This window comes from Macaca nemestrina, chromosome 13 (assembly GCF_043159975.1).
Source record: "Macaca nemestrina isolate mMacNem1 chromosome 13, mMacNem.hap1, whole genome shotgun sequence".
Lineage (NCBI taxonomy): Eukaryota > Metazoa > Chordata > Mammalia > Primates > Cercopithecidae > Macaca > Macaca nemestrina.
In genome coordinates this window covers 120,229,075-120,250,734 of record NC_092137.1, presented here as the reverse complement: position 1 = coordinate 120,250,734, position 21,660 = coordinate 120,229,075, and the positions used below count along the sequence as shown (strand labels likewise).

The window sequence follows — 21,660 nt, the reverse complement described above, 5'->3', positions numbered from 1 at the left end:
TATGAAATTGAAATAAGGTTAAATGGAATCAAAATTGGTATTCTTTGAGGACCTGAAGGGACATTCTAATTGGAGACTACCCCTAAATCACAAAACTTAGCATTTGGTTTAAATGTGGAAGATTGGCATCGTTGTTTTTTTTTTTTTGGTATACTGGTTTCATTCCTGGATCTTAACACTTTGGATCTCAGCAGTCAATCCTGAGCCCAGGCTTCCCCGGTGAATCAGAGCAGTGGGCCTGACCGGGGAACGCTCCGTGTGCTGGTCAGTCTCTCTCCTTACAAGTTGCTTCCAGATGCCGCAAGCCAACGCAGGGCTCCGCCACTACAATGTGATTTATGTGGGTGCTGTTTCCTGCGGCATTTATCACATTGTAATAAGCTGGATCGCACATCCCGAAGAGCATTGTATGTTGAAGTATTGGCAACATGAATGTTTAAGCCGGGGAATCTCATTGTTTACCACTGAGAGAGCTTGCTGCCGGAGTACTTTGGTGAGCCTTCTTGGGGAAGAGGCAGCCAGGCACCAAGACCTCTTCTCTGTTTGTTAGCCACGTTACTGCAAGCTGCTGACGCAGCTGCTCTGAGATTGAGTTGCTTGGTTTGAACTGTGTGCTGCTCCTTAATCATCCATGTCGCCCTCCATTTCTGTGCAGATTGCAGCCCCCCTCCTGAAGAGTCCAGCCCAGGTACGTGGTTTCCGTTCAAGGCTCCTGCTGACGCCCTCTTACTTAACACTCAGGTAGTGTTTTGTAGCTAAATTACCAAAGATTGCCTTATGATCCCAGAGTCGGGAAAGTATTCCAGGACCTCCTTCGTTGTGAGGCATGAAACACTTTTCGCAGGTTTGGTGAGGGACCAGCTGAGCGGAGGAAATTGTGACCTGAGGCAGACTACCACATGTCTTTGTTTTACTCTTACATTCTAAAGTCTTTTCAGATGAGTGCGTTGGGCTACCTGACGTGGGTGACCTGAGGTAGGGAGGTACACATTTTGGACTTTCTGGGTGCGGTTTTAGAATTCTTACCAGACATTGCTATGGGCCTCAGTTGGAGTTAGTGCCAGAAATGTAATCTCTTTGCTGCATTTGCATGTAGAAACCAATGTTTATGGTTCTAGTTCAGGGGTTGGCAAGCTACAGCACTGAGCTAAATCTTGTCCACAGCCTGCTCTTATAAATAATGTTTTGTTGGAAACCAACCTTGCCCACTTGTTCATGGATTGTCTACAGCTGCTTTTGTGCAGCAGTGCCAGAGTTCATTGCAGCAGAGAACCCGTGGCCTTCAAAGCCTAAAATATTTACTGTCTAGCTCTTTACAGAAAATGTGTGCTCGGCCGGGCACAGTGGCTCCCGCCTGTAATCCCAGCACTTTGGGAGGCCGAGGCGGGCGGATCACGAGGTCAGGAGATCGAGACCGTCCTGGCTAACAATGTGAGACCTCGTCTCTACTAAAAATACAAAAAAAAAAAGGAGCCGGGCGTGGTGGCGGGCGCCTATAGTCCCAGCTACTCGGGAGGCTGAGGCAGGAGAATGGCATGAACCCGGGAGGCAGAGCTTGCAGTCAGCCGAGATCGCACCACTGCACTCCAGCCTGGGTGACAGAGCAAGGCTCCATCTCAAAAAAAATAAAAAAATAAAAGAAAAAGAAAATGTGTGCTGACCCCTGATCTAGTTCATATTGAGTTTCCTGGGTATTGCTTGTGGTTTTGAGCATGAGTCCCCCAAATAATAAATATGATTTGATGTTCTTTTTCTTACATTCCAAAACTCAGCTGCATGGTCAGTCTATCGCTTGCGTATTTCTGACTGGTTATACACGTAAGAGAGCAGGATACTTTGTTGATTTCTAGAATGTAACGAGTCCATGACTGTGGGATTTACCAGGCTAACGGCTATTCCTGTGCATTGCTAGTGAAGCCTGTCCACCCATACAGCCCCGTGAGTCAGCGTAGTGTGGTGGCTCCTGGCAGCAACCCCAGGACGCTCTTAGAAGTTAGCCCGTCGGCGGGTTAATCTGATTGGACACCTCATAGGGACTCTCCCAGTTTGCTTTCAGCCCCTTCATAGTTTCTCTTTCCCCAAAAGTCAGTGTCACCTTGAGCAGGCCTTGGGCCCCACCCCCTTGGACCCTGAAGGTTATTGAGGCCTTGGTAGATGTACGAATAGTTGGCCTTGGTCTCCTCCTCCATGTCCTCCCCTGGGCCCGTGCCTCAGCTGACCTCCATGGCAGGCCAGTGCCTTCAGACCGAGCTGTCGCCTGAGCCTCAGTGGTGCTGAAGCCTGGGGCCGTACCCGGCCGTTAGGGCCAGGAGAGGGCTGGTGGCGTGTGCATCTGCTCCCACAGAAGCTCGGGGGTCTTCTCAATTCTGGGCTTCTGAGGGTTGCAGAACTAATGGGAAGTCTCGTGGGTCCCCGGGCAGCCCACGGACAATGCCTGGCCTGTAGAGCCCTCCTGGTTGTGCGTCAGCTGGGACATTCCCAGAAGCACTGATGGCTTTTTCACAGTTGATGCTGATGGACTAAGATGGTCCCTGCAAGGAGTTCTTTTGGCTTTTCCTGGAGAACTGCATTTAATCTGGGCTAAAATATACACACTTACAAAGGCACACACACTCTCCCTTTCTCCCTCCCCTACTAATGAGGGGAAAATGCAGAAGCAAAGTCCGGATTTGAAAGTGCTCTTCAAAGTTACCTAAGTTAGTATGGCCCATGGATTCACTACCGGTCTGCAAACATTACGGGTTAGGAACTAAATAAGGAGCTTTCTACAAAAACACGGGTCGGCGACGTCACTCAGGACATTGTTTCATTGAGCTGATGTTTTTTCATAACTCAGCTTTCTAGTGAAGGAAGCAGAGTATAAACCCTTCAGCGATCCCGGTGACCCAGGTGCCTTTACGTCACTAGATCCTGGGTAGAAATCATGTTACTGCCCAAGAAACTCATTTTGGTTGAAGTTTTAAAAAATTGTTCCAGACATGTCTGAGCCCTTCTCTGGGCAGATAACCACACTCACCTTCTACCAAGTTCCATATCTCCTCTTTTCCAGGACACACGTCTTAGTGCTTTTTAGCCATTCTTTCTATACTACAATTTTTTTTTCCATTTTTTTCCTAATATAGCAAAGCAATCGTTCTCATGGGAATTTAGTTTAAAGGGAAATAGGCAAAGTGAAAAAGTTGTAAGACCGGTTGTATAGTTTGATCATTTTCAGATTAAAATAATCATGATTTTCACGATATGCATGATAGGTAGAAGAGCAAAGTAAAACTGGCAACATTTTCTTTAAGAGCATGTACTTCTTAGAGAAGGATAGTCTACTGCCTACCTTTCCCCAGACTGTTTGGCTAGAAAAACCTGTTTGCCATTGGCATTTTTGATAGGCACTTCATGTAATCGGCATACATTCAACAGAATTCTTCAAAGAAACAAAAACATGGTCTCTGAGAACTTCAGTGGAGGAATGAGACTCGGATATTATCTAGTGCCTCTCATTTTATGAAAAAGGTCCCACATGGCTGAGGGGTCAAGGGCCTGGCCTGTGGTCACCTCTGCTCAGCAGTGGCCGGGGCCGGGACTCAACATTTTCCACCTCTCAGTTCAGTGTTCTTCGTCACTGGGGTTCCTTTGCTAAGACCTGTCTGCTGTGGACTTTCTAAATTTAAGCCTGCTTTTTCCGTTACAGATACAAACGCTGTCCACAAACAGTTAGTGTGCCTGCATGTGCAATTAGGCCACCTCCAACTTTTGAGCTGCTACAGATACTTAAACATTTCCATTAACCAAACACTGAGTGTAGGGAATTCTTAGGCATGTTTCAATATTTCTTTAGGTTGGTTTCTCAGTGACATGCTAACCGTCCAGCTTGAGAGGACAGGGCCAAGCCGCCCTTCTCTCGGTCTCTGAGATTCTGTTTATCTGAGACAGAGGTTACCCTCTGGCAACCGCACAGCTCCCACAGCCCGGGGCCTTCCCTGAGTGCCGTGCTGGGACATGGCCTGGTGCATTCTGTGGCTCGAACCCTCACCCTAAGGGGCCTGCACTGCCCGGGCTTCAGTCCACAACTTCTCACCATGTTTGGTGTGGTGGATTCACCAAGTGGTGATGGCCAGATGCCTATTTCTGGTCTTAGTGACCTGTTACAAATAGAACCTTAATGAGGGCCTGTCTTCCCTTTTAAATGTCTTCTAAATAGGAAGGAAAAAAAGAGTCAAAACCCAAAATATCTTTCACCCTGTTTTTCTCCCTTGAGGCTCTATTTTTAAAAAGTTGTTTTGGTATAGGGTCAAAGTTTCCATATATTCCTAAAAGAAAACTGAGCTAGAAATAGTACTGGGGAAGGAAGGTGGGGGTGGGGAAGGAAGTGAGTGCAAGGTGGGGCCGTTCTGAGGGCTGAAAGCTCTGGAGCTGTGAGGAATGGTCCCCCTCCAGGTGTGCAGGGTGAGAATTGAACACAGTTGCATACAAGGCTTGGCAAGGGCAGGGGAGTCTCTGACTTAACTTCATACCCAGGTCAAGAGAAGGGGGAGCACAGAGAACCTTTCTGGGGTCCTTCCTCTTCGCGTGGAGGTGCTACCGTGCGTGGAAGGAGATGAGCCTCTGCGGACAGAGCATTTTCTGGCCTCGTCATGACTTGCAGAAGTTTTTTTGTTGTTCTCCCCCAAAGGCATTGTCTGAAGTATTTCTGTCTAGGGTCCCCAACAGGTTCAGGAGACCAGGCATGTGTTGGAGGTACCGGAGTAGAACTGATGTTTGAGGTTGCTGGAAAGAGCTGGGGCTCGAGGGCTAGGGACTGGGTTGGTTCTAGACAGAGCTAGAAGATAGGGTGGAGATGGGCGAGTGGGAGGACTGCAGTGGTTAGGGGCCAGGTGACTTGTTAAATTGCCAGAACCTAATTCTTCAAATACATCTCTCTCATTGTGATGACCCCCTCGCTTGTGCCGCAGGTGAATGGAGTGAGGCCCTTTACCCGCTGCTGACCACTCTCACCGACTGCGTGGCCATGATGAGTGACAAGGCCAAGAAGGCCATGGTATTCCTGCTCATGCAGGACAGCGCGCCCACCATAGCCACCTACCTGAGCCTGCAGTACCGCCGTGACGTGGTCTTCTGCCAGACGGTAGGCCCCGGGAGCACCCCGAGGGAGGCATCGGGCACCTCCCAGGTCGGAAAAGACAGGCTTAGGAAGCCCTTTCCTCTCACTTCACTTGTAAAGTGAGCACGCTAACCCTAACCCTAACCCTAACTTTGCACCTGCAAAGTCTGCTGATTCTGTACCCAGGAGGTAGTGAGGGCGTGGGTGGCGCAAGCCTCTTTGCTATGTTTTTTTTTTTTTAGCTGCACAGGAGTTGAGTGAGGGCAACAACACAGGTATTTGCGGTCAGTGCAGACATTGCTGATATAACAGTAGGTGCCTTAGGTCTGCAGCTTGTTGCAAGACTCTCTTATTGTAGAGAGAAGTGAAGCCTTGAAATGAACGTAACAAGTTTAATAGTTGCCAGTAACCAGATTAGTAAAGTGAACAGTGCTTTGGGGTTGGGCTGGTTCTCTCCGAGTTCCCTCACCCATCCTGGAGAGTCCTGTTTCATTCCACAGAAAATCTCCCACTGAGGAAACTTTGAGTGACCATGTTGTCTCTCACTTCTGTTTTTTGCTGGGGCTGAGTTTCCAGCCAGGGTGGCGTGGCTCTATGAGCAGATAGACCCTTTCACTGTGAGTAATTAATTATGGGCTTCCAGAAGGTTCCAGCCTAGGAATAATGCCAGGTACAGGTCAGGTCAGAAGCCGGGCCAAAACCAAACCTACGTTGTGAGTGACGGGAATAGCAAGCCCACTGTTGGACGTCTTCCCATGGCCAGGGCATGCCCCACCTGGGCTTCTTGAGGGACAGGAGGTGCTGCTGAAGCCCCTTTGAGTAGTGGCAACAGGGGAAGGGGGCGGTGGGGGGCTGGGCATGATCTGACTGCCATTTGGTGGGCAGGCATGTGACCCTGAACCGCTTCACCCCACGCCCCCACAGCTGACTGCCCTCATCTGCGGCTTCATCATTAAGCTGAGGAACTGCCTGCATGACGACGGCTTCCTGCGCCAGCTCTACACCATCGGGCTGCTGGCCCAGTTCGAGAGCCTGCTGAGCACCTACGGTGAGGCGCCCCGGGCCAGGATCGGGAGCCCTACTTGCGTGTGTGGTTTCCATCTTTTCTGGCTAGGTATTTTTCTCACTGTACCAGTAATGCGTGCTGATTAGAATAAATCCAAAATACATAACAGCAGACCAGATGGCAGTCCTGGCAGTTACACAGGCACACGCCTTGGTTTGTTGTTGTTTCTGGTTGAGGATGGATGTTCATCACTTAACCAGTAACTTCCTGTTGGACTTCGGGTTGTTCCTGAAACACCAGTGCAGCAGTGGCCTCTGTGCACGAGACACTTGTGGGCCTGTTTCTACGGCTCCTGAATGACTAGAAGGAGAGTTACTGGGTCAGAGGGTAGGAATATTTTTAAATTTAATAGATATTTCCAAGTTGCTTTCCAAAAAGGCTCTCTTCTTCCTACCCTTGTTTATTATTTATTTCTTCTGAGAAGGTGATAGAAAGCATTTGTTAATCTTTGGAAACTGAGGACATCGAATAGATATCAAGCCCTGTGTAACGGGAGGGTCTGGCCTCAGCAAAGCTACTTTAGCATCTCTCATTTCGTGTTTCAAGAGCTGGCTTTGCTTTCTGAGTTTATGTATTTGTTTCCCTCCCTACTATCCTGCGCTTGCCCAAGAAAGAACGGGAAAGGATGGCGCGTGTTTCCACTGGCTGCATGTTCTGATGTGGCTGTGGGATTTCAGAGGCATTGTTGACTGACAGAGGAGTGGGTTGCAGGGGAAGAGGCTCAGAAACTCCCCCTCCCCCAGAGCCACACCTGCACCACTCCTGTCACAGCCAGGCCCGAGCTCGGCTGCCTTCTGCTGAGACTGGGGAGAGCGGCAGGGCCCTCTGCCTGACAGCCCCGCCCCTCTCTCGTGTCCAGGGGAGGAGCTGGCAATGCTGGAGGACATGAGCCTTGGGATCATGGACTTGAGGAACGTGACCTTCAAAGTCACTCAGGCCACTTCCAGCGCCTCCGCAGACATGCTGCCCGTCATCACAGGAAATCGGTAGAGTGTTGGTTTAAAATTCTCTGAGCCAGAGAGCAGTGTTCGTATTTGTTTATTTCAGGGAATCTACTCTTCCTTCTGAATTTTTTATCCTATTTCATTTTGTTAAATGCTCTGATTACAGCCCCTAGGTTAGTACCACTCCCTTAAAGGTCTGTGGTTGGCCGTTTGGCCATCACTGAGCCAGAGGGCCAGCCTGGGCACTGCCGTCTGCTCGGTGGCCCTCTGGCCTCACACTGCTCTCCCTCTCTCCGCCTTTCTCCAGCGACGGGTTTAACGTGCGGGTCCCTCTGCCGGGTCCACTGTTTGACGCCCTGCCCCGGGAGATCCAGAGTGGCATGCTGCTGCGAGTGCAACCCGTCCTCTTCAATGTGGGCATCAATGAGCAACAGACACTGGCCGAGAGGTGTGTGCCGGCCCTTCGGGGCTGCGGGAGTGCGGCGGCCTTGGAGATGACACAGAAAACATACTTACCCCTCTTCAGGCTCCAAGTGCTGGACAGACGTCATTATCTTTCCCTCCTTTGGCCAACATTTTCGTCATGGCCGTGCACCTCACTGTCTTTGGTGCTAGGGACACAGGGTGACCCAAAGGTGGTCTCTGTCCTCAGAGACTCAGCAGGTGGGAGAGAGAGACATGGATGCAACGATGAAGACAGATACAGGGCATTGTGGGATCCCGAGTAGGGCACCCAGCAAGGTCTAAGGGGGTCTGTAGAGGCTTCTTGGAGTTGCAGGGGATGAGGCTTTGAAGTGTGAGTAGGAGTTGGATGATTAGGTGGAGGGGAGACGTGTCAGATTAAGAAGACTGAGGAAAGGCCTGGTGGGGAGAAACAGCATGTAGTTCAGGGGCAGCAGGTTCCAGGCAGGGATTGGCAGGGAGGGGTAGACAGGCTCTGTGTGCCAGGCTGACACTCATGCCTGAACCTAAAGGCTTACACCTTGTAAACTGCCCTCCAGGGTCACTTGCCACTCCGCGGAGGGGAGTTGTGTGTGCCTGTGTGTGCACATGTGCCTGTGTGTGCACATGTGTGTGAGGAGGTAGGGTAGATGGGGTATATGTACCCTGTACTGGCCTTCCACTACATGAGAATGAGTCCTGTGTTGTCAGTGATCTTCATGTGATGTGTGTAGACTAGTCTAAACAGATATCTTCAAGTACTTGCTGTGAAGGAAATTTGGTTTCCAGAACAGTATGCCATGTTGCTGCTGGGCCTTCTCATGTCCAGCCCCAGTGGTTGATGTCCATTGACGCCCAGGTGTAGGGTCACCCCAACTTAGGAAATACGGTGTTGTTGCTGGGAGACAATGAAGAACTTTCAGTGGGCCAGGACGCAATCCGATTTACATTTCAAGTAGGTTGTTTCACTGGCACGTGCTGGGAGGAGATAAAGGGGACAGGTGTGAGGAGGAAACTGCTGGGAGGAGTCCAGGCCAGAGGTGGGAACCTGGATCAGGGCCGGGGGAGTGTTGGTGTTCTGCAGAGGGGTAGGCTGGGGAACTGTTTAAGTGGTCAGTGGAAGGGTTTAGTCTTTAGTGGGGCTGGGGCTGAGCGGGAGGAGAGTACACCAGACAGACCCACCCACTGAGCTCATAAACTGGCAGGAGAGTCGTGTCCAGAGGCAGGTGGTGAGCTGGGTTTGGGCTGAGGGCACCAGCCCAGGAAGCAAAGCCCCAAAGGTGTGAGCAGAGCTGGAGGCGCCCATGCCAGGGAGAGGCACAGCCTCACTGGAGCCCCAGCAGGGAGGTGGCCCAGGGAAGGGAGAAGGATGGTGCCTGCATCCGGTAGCTGCGGATCCCATGGGCTTGCAGGAGCAGTTTCTGGAGAGGACTGAGCCAGGGCCAGGTGCATTGAGTAGAGGGGAGGGTGGAGGATGCAACGCTGAGGACAGAGAGGACTTGGGAAGAGCAGGTTCTTGGCTTTGTTCCTTTATTGGCCCTGCAGTCACTGGTGAGCTGGGCTTGTTTATAAGCTGAGGGGAGAGCCCTCAGAGGGGAGACCACAGGCCCAGGGTCAGGGATGGCCCCCAAGGGAGCACGTGCCTAGAGAAAAGGCCATTGTGGGCACCGGGGTGGATGGGCTGGGACTCGTAGGAGGGAGTCGTGCCCTCTGAGGGATGCTCCAGGGCCGCAAAGAAACTGATGCTCAGAAGGCCCCTCAGCAGGGACTTGTGGGACTGCACTGGGGCCCAGGACCTGGACTTCAGAGCCTGCATTTTCTAATGACCACCTTGTGCCTTGTTTGCAGGTGGCATTTTATGGCCTTGTTTCTTAGGCATTTGGCACATGCTCCTTGCAGCACACGGAGTGTAATCGGGGTGAACCTGCATGATGAGGAAAGGGCAGGGGCTTCATGGCCAGTCCTGGAGGAGCTGGCAGTCAGGCATGTGCATTTTGCACACAGAGAGTGACTTCAGATTGGAGTACAGGGCTGCAGCCTCACCTCCCGGCCGTACCTCACTGCCGTCCCCCCTCCTAAGTGCCTCAGGTGTGCCGCACAGGGCCTGTACCAGATCATGTTCTGATCATCTCTCGGCACGCCTGTAACAGTGATACATGATTCCCGCCAATGCAATGCATTTAAACTGATCAGCAACACTGAAGAGATGCCTTTATGCTCGGAAGAAGGAAAGTGGCTTAGAATTTAGATATGCATAGGAACTGTTTGAGAGAATCAACATAGTTAGTTTCCATGCAGTTGTGTTCGAACGTGTTGGAAGAAAGTGACATTACCCAACTAATGGCATCCCCTATAATCTCCCAAGGTTTGGTGATACGTCTTTACAAGAAGTCATCAACGTGGAGAGTTTGGTGCGGTTAAATTCCTACTTTGAGCAGTTTAAGGAAGTTTTGCCTGAGGATTGTAAGTATTTCTTCAGTCACGGTAGGTTTCACTTACTCGTCTTTTTATCAGTTTAGATGTCTGAGCTCTGGCTTGCCCTGCCTCTATTAGTTCATGTTCCTTCTCTCCCTAAACACACACATGCAGAGAGAGAGAGAGAAAGAGAGAGAGAGAGAGAGAGAGAGAGAAGCTTCCCTTGGCCGCGGCCCTCATCCATCTCTTTGCTGTTGATTCTCTACTAGCCTGTGAGACATGGCTCCTTCCCACGCTGTCGTAGTCACTGACACTCGATGCGTTTGGTGGCACGCATTGTGTACCTGCTGGTAGGGCTTGGGGGAATCCCAGAGGCAGGACCCACCCTCGGCCAGGTGAGCGGCCCACACACCTCCCTTTGTGGTGCTTAGAGAGGAAGATGCGGGGCCAACATTGCTGGGTGTTTGGGAGCAAGATGGCCCCATCTCGGCGTCTCCTGGAGGCCGTGGAGATGCTGACAGTCATCTCTCTGCGTGTCCTCCAGTGAAGATGCTGCAGCTAGGGCTCTGCGGCCACAGAACTCAGGGAGGAACCGAGGGCTGCACAGCACTGCCTACGAGTAGAATTCCCTCTTGAATTCAACCCAGTGAATATTCCCTGCAGACCTGCTGAGTGTAAAGTGCTGTAGAGGATCCGATGGCAAATGAGGGGTGGACCCTGCCTTGGAAGGAGAGCTGGTCCCAGAGTGCCGGCCCCTCTCTGCAGGCACTGCCACAGTCACTAGGGGGCGCCACACAGCAGACGGTGTCATCCCCACTGCGTTACACGAATGTCCTCTGCTGGGGGTTTCCAAAGAGGGAACCCACGTCGGCTGGGCTTTAAATTGGGCAGGCTTCATCTGCAGCCTTTTGGACGGTATGGTAGACCTTAGAGTTTAGAGATAGTCAAACAGTACTGCTGGTGAACCTTCACAGGTCACGGGTGCGCCAGGCACTGGGCTGGGCTCTACATACATTTACTCGCCGAATCCATAGCAGCCCATGGGTCGGTAATAGGATCCATGTCCAGATGAAGAAAGGGGCGCCTGGCTCTGAAGCCCGTGTGCTTGGATTGTGGCCGAAGCCGTCCTGCTAGGAGACACTGACACAGAACACTCGGGGCCAGGCCAGGAAGTTGTGGCTTCAGCAGGGAAGCAGTGGGAAAAAAGCTGCCTCTTCACAGGTTCATCTAGCAAGAGCGTGTGGCGGGGCCGGAAGAGGGGAGGCAAGCCGCTGATGGCCAGAGTGAGGCTGTGAACTTCAGATGACACTTCAGATGAGATGTTGCTTCACTCTGACCACAGCCGGGTAGTGACAGTGAGCGTGGAGAGAGGGATAAGGTATTAGGAGGGTCTGGGCTGAGGATGCGCTCCTAAGCGGCCACGTGCAGCTGGCGCTGGGGAGGTGAGGGCTGTGCCTGCCGGGAGAGCTGACAGACCTGGCGCTGGGCAAGGACGCTGGAGTTGGCGGCAACAGCAGGGGCTGCCCCGCCGATGAGAGAGGCACAGGGCTATAGGGGAGAGCGAGCGCAACACTGGCCCAGCTGAGCTGATGACATGGGCAAGTGACCTGTGGGGAGTGCAGATGTGGAGCCACAGAGCGGAGCCCTTTCGTGGTTGAGGCCACTGAGTGGCAAGACGAGAAGGGGCTGGAACAGCATCTGGAGGGGCCCCTGCCCCCAGGGGGAGAGCAGGGAAGAAGGGACTCAACAGAAGGCCAGAGGGAGCATCACAGGCTAGCAGGAAGAAGATAGGAGCCAGGAGGGTGTGGGGCGCTGCTGGACTCCGGATGTGTGGACAAGGAGCTGCCGGTGATCTCTCCCAGACAGTCTCACTGTGGCGAGGGCTGGGCCAGGGATCAAGGGGTGACAAAATGGTGCTGCCTTGGAAGGGCCCACTTTGTCCCGAAGACTGTGGGGCTGTGGGCAGGTGGGACACACCCTGGAGCTGCAGGGGCCATGGGAGTGCTCAGAGGCCTGAGGAATGAGAACACACAGGGCTAGAAGATGCAAGAGGACTGCAGAGTCCCAGGCGAGGCCCTGGAGCGGGCAGGCGGAGGGTGCCCTTGCAGGGAGGGAAGGAGGGAGGAGAGAAGGTAGGGACATGAATGGAGGAAGTTTGCTCAGGCTGGGCGGCCTCAGTCTCCCCAGTAAAACAGGTGTTCTTGTCCAACTCAACATGAGAGAGGTGAGCACAGAACTGGGGCCTTGAGGGGAGTGAAGGTGACTGGCACAGATGCCATTGGAGCCAGAGAGCCTGGAAAAGTACAGATGCCCGGGCCCCACCCCAGAGTGTGGTAAGTGGGCAGGGCCTGGGCATTAGGGTTTCAGAAACTCCCCAGGTGGTCCCTGTGTGCCACAGCCAGGGTGGTAAATATAACATGAAGTCGAGGTCCTGCAAGGATTTGGCAGCTGCAGGCCATCAGTGCCGTGGGCGTGGGAGCTGTTAGAAGGCGTCCTCATGCTCTTTAGCAGGGGTTGGAGTTCAGACAGCAGACTTATCACACACTCGCCACAAGCCAGGCCCCCTGCTACCCACTTTATGTGGATTCTCTAGTCTGATCCCCACAGCAGCCCTGGGAAATGGGCACCGGTTTCACACCCACTTGGCAGATGAGGAAACTGAGGCATGGAGAGCGAGTCTCCCCAGGAGCTGGGCCAAGCCCAGGCAGCGTCTTCTGACTGCTGTAGGGGAGAGGATGGGCCCACCCGCAGGGCCAGCCAGGGAGCCACGAAGGTGAGCAGGGAGGGAGCAGGGGCGCGCTGAGGCCGGGAGGAGCGGGAGTGCTGAGCGGCTGCAGTAAGTAGGAAGCGGGAATTTGTTCCTAGCGCCCAGTCCCCAGGGCTCGGGGAGCCGTTACCATAGGCAGTGAAGGCCCAGGGTGAGCGAGGCCTCTGGAAGCCGAGCAGCCAGGCTGGACCACGCAGGCAGGAACGAGCCGACTGGACCGTGACCCAGGAAGCTGGGGCAGATGCGGCCCAGGTACCCCTCCCCGCAGGAGGATGGCTGGTCTCTGAGGCTGAGGAGATGGAGCCCACCAGTTGAATATCCCCAAACTTTGCGTGGTTCCTCAGTGGACAGGTATTCATTAAAGTAGGGGCTGCAGGGGCAGCCAGCGAGAAGCCAGAGTGCATCCTGGGAGGTGAGATGGTCTACGCCATATATCCTGACCCGGCTAAGCTCCCCTCCTCTGGGCTCCCACAGCTTCCATCTCAGCTGATGCCAGCTTTCCATCTCTGTCTCTGGCCTGTCCCCTGACCGGCGTGGTGCGGAGCACTCAGCAGCAACGTGAAGTAATTAGCACAGAACCTGTGTACACCAGGGCAAGGCTGTGTGGTGGAAACCAGGTGTGCAGTTAGATCCCAGATGCTGCCATGTACTTGGTTTGGCTTTGGGCATTCCGGCGCTGTGTCTGTTTTCTTTAGCCATGACCTTGAGGCTCTTCTCTTTGTCTTTAATAATCCCAGTGTTTGAAGATTCCAGAGTACCTTTCGGGAGTGGTTGATGTTTCCCTCAGTTTTGTCTGGGGCTTCTTGGTAAGGTGACCTGATGGATCTTCAGGCCCAGGGGGTCCTGGAAGGACCTGGAGATTGCCAGAGTGGAGGAGGAGCTGTTAGGATGTGGCAGCAGGGGCCTCCCTGGGTCCTGCAGAGGTGTGTTCTCCTGGCAGGGGCCAAGGGACCCCTGGCGGGGGCTACGCTTTCCTGATCCCTCCTCAGGTTTCCAGGCCTGCTCAGTGGCCCAGACCCACTGCCCCAGTTTCTTCCACCCTGGGGAAGGTTTGAAGACCAGCTGGATCCCCCCTCCGACTCCCTGCTAACTCCCTCGTCTGGGAGGGGTGCAGGAGGCATGGGTAGTTACAAGGAGTCCTGTAGGTGGTTCGGTGGCCATTCCCAGCCCCTCAGAAGAACTGAAAGGAGGTGAAGGAAATGTCCTTTGAAGGTGGCAGTAAAAGAAATTAAGTGCTCACCACACCAGCAGCCATGTCCTATCCCCAAACACCTCCATCCCTTCTTCAACTGGGACCTCATCGTTTTACGGCAGCTCACTTGGGTGGGCTCCCTCTGCCGGGGGTGTTCCTGGGTGCGGCACCCACTCCCACGGACTCCTTTTCTCTTCCAGGCCTGCCTCGGTCTCGCAGTCAGACGTGCCTGCCAGAGCTGCTGCGGTTCCTGGGTCAGAATGTGCACGCCCGGAAGAATAAGAACGTGGACATTCTCTGGCAAGCCGCTGAGGTACTGGTTATAGAGAAGAAAAGGAGGCTATCGCGGTGCCCGTTACCGAACGTCATGACAGAAACGTTACAAAGCAGAATCTCCGAGGAGAGCAGAGCTCTCCACACGGGGAGAAGAGGGAGTCACTGAGAACGTTCAGTTCACGGGTCCGTTCCTTTGGGGCTGCCTGAATTCTGATAAACCTGACACAGCCCATCTCTTGGGCATTTACTAGCCAGGCTGATGACAATTGTCACCCTCAGAAGCCTGGCGATCGATACCAGCTGAAACCACTGTCTTACTGCATCATTTAATAGGGTCAGAAGGAGGCCACGTGACGTTTCAGGTCTCTTTAAACCATCTTTATCGTCCATTGTGCTTCTGAGCTCCTCATTTTCCCAAGCACTTACCCTGCTCGTAGTTTTTTCTAAGTTTGTTTGTGGAATTCCAAGCCACTGCTCTGAGCCTGGGTATCAGAGCAATTTCGTAGCTGGTCATTCATTCACCCTCCATGAGGGGTGAGGTTAATTCTTCTCCACAGCAGCATAACCTGCCCAGCACTGGGACCCGGGCACACGTGGCCTCCAGTGGCATTGCCGCTCCCTGCCTGGGCCTGAGGAAAGGGAGGGTGAGCCCAGGAGGGAGGTGGCACTGCACTGCCCACCACACCTCAGCCACCACACCTTGTCACAGAGCTCGAGCAGCAGGGGGTCCCGCCCTCCACGGCTTCCCCGAGCAGCTCACTCTGAAGTGTGCCGCTCCGTCTTGTCAGGAAGGTGCTTCTCTCAGCCCCGGGTCTCTTCCACAGCAGCAGACGGTCTCAGCCGCTCACGGTGCGTGGCCGCCGCTTCAGGTTGGTTATTAGTCCTGTGTTCAAACCGGGCTTCATGAAGCCGCACTTTGTGAACGTGCTGTACATTCTGGGTTTGTTCACAGTCGTGGCTGCTGATACCATTCCGTTGAATTCAGCTTTGAAGAGTGAACATTCCCCTCCATCTGCTGAGTGCCTCAACGGGTCAGACTTTATCCTTGTGGGAAGCAGGGGGTGGGTCAGTCTGCAGATTCCCCTCTCTGGGCCAGGCTGCCCTCTAAATCTTTTCCCTCTAAATCTTTTCCTTCTAAATCTTTTCCTTCTAACATTTTGAAGCACAAACTGACAGGAAGTTTGGCAGGTTTCTCAGGCCTCATTTTTCAGGTATCCTCTTGGTTTTGGGGCCTCATCTGGCATTGCTTGCTCAGGACAGGCCCAGCAAGTGAGGTGTAGGGCAGGGAACACACTGGCTGCGGGGGTCTCTGCAGCGGGGCAGAGGGGGCTCCCTACTGTGTTTTTTCTGGGGGGTTGCTAAACCCCCCTGGCCAGGCTGTGACAGCCTCTTACCTAAGCACCTTAAGAGATTTTGTGTGAAGAGCAAGCCTTTCCCACAGGACACGAAGAATACAGAGGGTGGCCGGGCTCGGTGGCTCACGCCTGTAATCCCAGCACTTTGGGAGGCCGAGGCCGATGAGTTACCTGAGGTCAGGGGTTCGAGACCAGCCCGGCCAACATAGTGAAACCCCATCTGTACTAAAAATACAAAAATTAGCCAGGCGTGGTGACGCATGCCTGTAATCCCAGCTACTCGGGAGGCTGAGGCAGAAGAATTGCTTGAACCTGGCAGGCGGAGGTTGTAGTGAGCCAAGATCACGCTACTGCACTCCAGCCTGGGTGACAGAGTGAGATTACATCTCAAAAAAAAAAAAAAAAAAACAAGAATGCAGAGGGTGACACAGCTAGGTGTCTGAACAGTGGTGGGGGACTGGGGGACATGCACTCACTGATTCGTTCTCCTTAGAATACACACACAGGCAGCTTTACAGACAAGCGGTACAGAGACCTTGTGCATGCCTTGTTTGGGAACTGTGGTCCTACCTGTCTATTGCCATGTAATAGAAAAATCATTAAGTATAGGGACAACTGACCATCCCCTGTCACCAGAACAGAAAAGCAGTGCATCAAGTCCTGTATTTCTTGTTCCTGTAGAGGCCTCAGGGTGTACAAGCATGAGTGTAGAGGTGGCGGGCTCTCAGAGACCCCCAGTTACATGTGTTCTCACGTTGTCCACCGAACCCCAGGCATCCCCTGGGGATAAGGGGTTGTGGGGCAGCAGTGCCAGCCACTCAGGTACTGAGTCCTCCCATCCTCAGTCTGACCAGAGCTGCTCTCTTTTTCAGGCTCTTATTTCTTTTCGTTTGTGTGTATGAACAAAGGGTCCCTGGCTAAATAGCTGGAATCCCTTTAGTCAGGTCTCAGCCCGTATCTCATGGATGGGGAGACCCAGCAGGGCACCAGAAGTGGCTGATGGCCATCTGGGATGGGAGCCTGGCACTGCAGTGCCCTCTCGGGCAAGGATGCATCACGGCCACCCCTGCCTGCCTTCCAGAACCTTACGTTAGCTCTGGATACAGCATCCATGAATTTAAAGCTTTTTGAAACCTGTAGTGCCAGCTTCCATCATGTGTTTGGGTCCTGAACTCTACAGCCCATAGGATTTAGTGCACACACCAGGCTCACTCGTGCTTTGTCAGTTACAAATGTGATTAATTTACTCTTCATTAGCTTAAGGTCTGCTTATCTGCTTAGAGCCTGTTAGTTTTTCTTTTTTCTTTCCTTCTTTTCGTCGGTCTGTTCTCAGAAGAAGCCTGTCCTCCTTCTGATTGTCTTGCCTGAACACTGAGTCTATTCTGTTTTGCCTTTCCCTAGACAAGGCTCTTAGCACTGTGCCACGTGTGCCATGTTCGTGTCTAGTGATGATCCTGGCAGTGACTGGCATGCTCTCTGGCTTTGCTGGCCTGCCAGGCAGGTGTTGTGCCATCTTCAGGAGTTGACGAGACACTGATATTTTTCTGGCGTACAACAGATACCTGAGCCCGCCATCACATCACTTGGATGATGTTTCATTAGATACCAGCCTTGGCGTCATAGTGCAGTGTCTGATAGGGTGCGTGGCCCTTTACCTGAAACCCCTGTGGCCGGATGTTTTGGAACGCACAGGTTTTCCGATTGTGGAGAGTCCTGTGGTGCACAGTTGGTGTTTGTTTATGTAAGTAACATGGTGCACATCGCACGTGTGTACCATGGTATACATACAGGATTTAACATCCCCGAGGGAGCCTGAGACAGCACTCTGCAATCATATTATTGCCACACTGAAAAGTATGAATATTTACATAACATTGGATAAGTAAAGATTGTAAGTGGTCTTGTATCAGCTCAGGTCTGGTCGTGCTGCCAAATGAGATTGCCACAGATGTACAAGAAAAAAATCACCTTGTTTCAGAGCTTGCTGGATTTGGTGACTGTGTGCCTAGGATTGTATCTAGTGGTGCAGGGAAAATGCCCTGAAATCTCCCCGTGGGGAGAGGAGGTGCACTCAAGTGGCCTTTTCCCAGTCCGGAGGCTGCCCTGCCCCCTACTCTGTGAGCCATTCTGTTGTGAGGAGGGAAGTGTGCTGGCATTAACTCCGCGACCGGGAAAGGATGGCGGGAGGAGGCCTGTGGGGCTGGTGGTCAGGAGGTGGCCAAAGGGCAGTGCAACTTCTCAGCTGCTCCCGTCTGTGCAGGTGAGAGAGGAGAGTCGAGAGAGTAGGTCTGTTCCTTACCTTCCAGGGAGATCTGGAGACCTGGCCCTGGACTATGGGCATCCTGAGAGTGGCTCTGGCTTCCCCAGTGGGTCATCTTTGCCGCTCTCTTTCCCTGAGGGATCAGCAGTGAAGGGCTGAACGTGACAAGAGGGCCCAGGCATGGTTTGGAAGGGGACAGCACACTGCAAAAGAGTGTCCTGTGGGAGAAGACAGGCCACATGAGGGATGGCAGGGATGACGGCAGGCCCACAGGCAGCATGCTCCCCAAAGGGCTGGTGTCTGTAAGTGACTTGGTTTCTGTTACCAGCTCTGGCAGGGCATGGAGTTGGGGAACAGAATGGGAGCATCTGGCCAGGCCTGGGTGCTGAGTTTCTGTCCCTGCCCTTGCTGGGCTGCTTGGGAGCCTCTCTTGGGTGTGAAAGGTGCTGCCTTTCTGCGGAGCCTCGCCTCCTAAGCACGGCCCATGTTTCTGTTGGCAGATCTGCCGTCGCCTCAATGGGGTCCGGTTCACCAGCTGCAAGAGCGCGAAGGACCGTACAGCCATGTCGGTGACGCTGGAGCAGTGCCTGATCCTGCAGCACGAGCATGGCATGGCCCCGCAGGTCTTCACCCAGGCCCTGGAGTGCATGCGCAGGTGAGTGCTGCAGCCAGGCCGTGCGCCCCGCCTGCCCCGGCCCGTGTAAACTGCAGATGAGCTGGTGCCCTGCTCCTGCCCGTGGGGCCTACCCTGCATGAGCCCCTTGACTCCAGCCGTCACACTTGAGTTTGACAAACCAGTCAAACTATTGGCACAATCAAATTCAGACAGGGTGCTCTTATAAGGAAAGGTGAGGGGAAAGAGCTAGCAGGACTTTCTGAGCAGGACTGCCCGGAAAACCGGTAGACTGGTGGGCCAGCCAGGGGTCAGGCAGCTAAACGGGAAGCTGGGATGCAGCCGTGACGTGCAGTGCCCTGCTGGCCACCTCCCTGGCCATGGGTGTGACTTCAGGCCAGTGCTTTCTCAGCAGCCATCTGCTGTTGTCGTCGTGTACATATTGATATCCGCACATTTCCAAACTCGAGCGAAGCAACGCGTCTGCAGGTTGCACCGGTCTGCTCCGCTGCTTCTCTAGCAGTCGACACAGTTGGCTCTCACGAGCCAAGTGTCACATGAGTGTTTTATCATGAGAGCTGTCCGTGTGCCCTGGCGACCTCACCCTAATGATGTTCTGATTCTGAGGCAGCAGGCGTGTTTGCAGAATGAAACCCGGAACTAAAAGTGTCTCCTGTTGATCGATGCCTTGTTTCAAGCACTGCTGGGCAGCCCCCTACCTCACATACCAAAAGAAAGGATAAGAAACCTGGTTTCCCGTCTCCTTCGATGTAGTCACCAATGCTGTTAAAGTCTCGTTTCCAACGGTCACTTCTACTAAATGTTCTGTATCATTTGTCCTCTCACCAAATTATTTAAAGTGTTCAATTCTCTTATCCTTTCTGTATGTTTCTGCCATTTGACCTTCTCACAACAATGCACAAAAGCAACGCGCGAGTCCCTGCCTCTTGATAAGCGCATTTTGTAGAAATGGAATCGTTTTGTCCTGTGTTGTCTTTCCAAGTTCATCCCAACCTCTCTGTGAAAGCTCGCCATCCCTCTGCCCAGGCTCAGGGAAGCAGTGGAGACTCAAAGACCCCTGCTCCGGGGCGCCTTTTTAAAATTTTAATTCCCTGGTCTGCTCCCCAGGAGCCTCGGTGCCCTTCAGGCCTGATGTCCAGTGTGACCCTGGTGCTGAGGGACGGCGGCTGCGCCTGTGCCCATTAGCTGCACGGGGGTGGGAGGGGACGCTCTGGTGAGCTGCAGACCTCCGCCAGTAAAGAAAGGAGAACGAAGCGGACAGGGATCCCTGCGGTGGTGGCAGCAAGGAGCAGGATCAGGGCGAGTCAGGAGCCGGCGCCCCAAGTTAGGCACACAGTCCACGCGGAGACCTCTACTCAGTTCTTGGGCTCTCAAACAAGTTCAACAAACACCATTCATTCTGACCACCTCTGAACAGAGACCCCAGGAGACCAGTGACAAAGTGGCCCCAGGGAGAGCCACAGTGCGATGGCTGGCCTGCCACTGAGCCCAGACCCGCAAGGGCCCTGTCCGCCTGCCCCAGCCCACTTGGGTTGTGTGCTCAGGACAGCTGCTACAGTTACAACTGTTAGGATGCACAGTGCACAAAGCACTTTTTATAACTTTTAATCACATAAGGAATTGAAAATCCTTGTAGGAAAATTAGAAAATACAGATAAACACCCACACTAGTTCTTCAGAACCCTCCCCACAAAGAATCCCCCGGTTTCGTACTGTGAACAGGTAGCGCTGCTGACATTTGGATAGATTCTGAGATAAGAGACGTGTGTACCTGCATCTGGGTGTGAGGACGTACACGGGGGCTAACCAGTCCCTGCATTACACCAAGCAGAAACACCCACATGCACAAACAAGTGTAATTATATTTGCAATTAACAGTCTTGTGAGCATTTTTTAGGTTAATAAATGTAGACCTTCTCTCTTTTTTTTTTTTTTTTTTTTTTTTTTTGAGGTGGAATCTTGCTTTGTCACCTAGGCTGGAGTGCAGCGATGCAATCTTGGCTCACTGCATCCTCTGCCTCCAGATTTTAAGCAATTCTCCTGCCTCAGCCTCCTGAGTAGCTGGGATTACAGGCACCAGCCACCACACCTGGCTAATTTTTTGTATTTTTAGTAGAGATGGGGTTTCGCCATGTTGGCCAGGCTGTTCTCAAATTCCTGACCTCAGGTGATCCATCCACCTTGGCCTCCCATAGTGCTGGGATTACAGTTGTGAGCCACCACACCCAGCCACTTTCCACACACTATAATTTATCCAATTTGCTGTCGTTTAATATGTAAAAGCTGTATATGGTTTTCCAGCATTTTAATCAAAGGCACAGTGAATATCATTATACATTCTCCTAGCCACATTGCCTTAGGTTAAAAAGTATACATGTTTGTAAGGCTTTTGCATAATTTTAGTACAGATCATCAAATGGTCCCCACAGTAGCCACTCTCGTGCCCGGTGTCCCAGAGTGCACAGGACACTACCCGTGCCAGGCGCTATCTGTCCTGTCACTCTCGTGAGGCTTCTGAAGCTGTAAGGGCTGTTGTTTCTCCGCATTAGCGGTAAGGGCCCTGGGGCCTGGCAAAGGGAAGGAAGGCCCTTCCTCCTGGGGAACAGGCAGCATTCCCTCTACCTCGCCCTCTTCCTCTCTCAACTCCCCCCTGCCTCCAATCATGGATGTCTTCTTAACTTGCTTATTTATTGGTTTTCTGAAATCTCTACAGTGAACATGTATTACTCTTAATAGTTTTTTAAGAAGTTATAAAAACAAAACAAAGCTGCATCTTACTTTACCTGTGCCTGCCCCGGAATTCTCACACCAGCCCTGGGGACACGGCTCGCTGCCACCTTGAGCCGACCCTTCCAGGTCTGAGGCTCTTGTCACAAGCATTGGTTTTAAGGTGACTTCTGTCTTTGGTACAATCCCATGAGGGGAAGACATGTACCTGTTCAGACGGCTGCAAGCCGAGGTGGCTGGGTCACAAGCTAGCAGCTCTGGCCGCTGGGGTGCCGAGGACCTGCAGTTTAGCGGAGAGCCCCAGAAGGCAGCATAAACTTCCACCCTGCCCGTGGGTGGACGGGGACGTTTTGGTTCATGGCTTTCTGGCTTGCATCTTATCAGACGGAAGAGTAGAGCATGCAGGTGGGGTGGAGGCGGTGGGGGCCAAGGTGGCACCCAGGCTTTTCTCCTGGAGGCCCAGGGTGACTGGTGGCCAGGGCTGTGCT

The 21,660-nt window shown here is 52.9% G+C and overlaps 1 protein-coding gene across 20 annotated transcripts in view; it reads left to right on the top strand.

Annotated features, from left to right (window-relative positions):
- Positions 1–21,660, top strand: part of LOC105490067 (inositol polyphosphate-4-phosphatase type I A) — a 165,241-nt gene that overhangs the window by 119,658 nt on the left and 23,923 nt on the right. For 14 of the 20 annotated variants that reach the window (XM_071077285.1, XM_011755345.2, XM_024795475.2 and 11 more), the window contains 8 exons: positions 656–688; positions 4,947–5,119; positions 6,020–6,143; positions 7,021–7,147; positions 7,413–7,553; positions 9,912–10,009; positions 14,121–14,233; positions 18,312–18,466. In XM_071077285.1, the coding sequence (XP_070933386.1) occupies positions 656–688; positions 4,947–5,119; positions 6,020–6,143; positions 7,021–7,147; positions 7,413–7,553; positions 9,912–10,009; positions 14,121–14,233; positions 18,312–18,466 (964 nt within the window). Of the gene's footprint in view, positions 1–655; positions 689–4,946; positions 5,120–6,019; positions 6,144–7,020; positions 7,148–7,412; positions 7,554–9,911; positions 10,010–14,120; positions 14,234–17,857; positions 18,134–18,311; positions 18,467–19,055; positions 20,365–21,660 lie in introns of those variants that run through there. The other 6 variants (XM_071077290.1, XM_024795480.2, XM_071077282.1 and 3 more) reach the window with 3 other exon arrangements.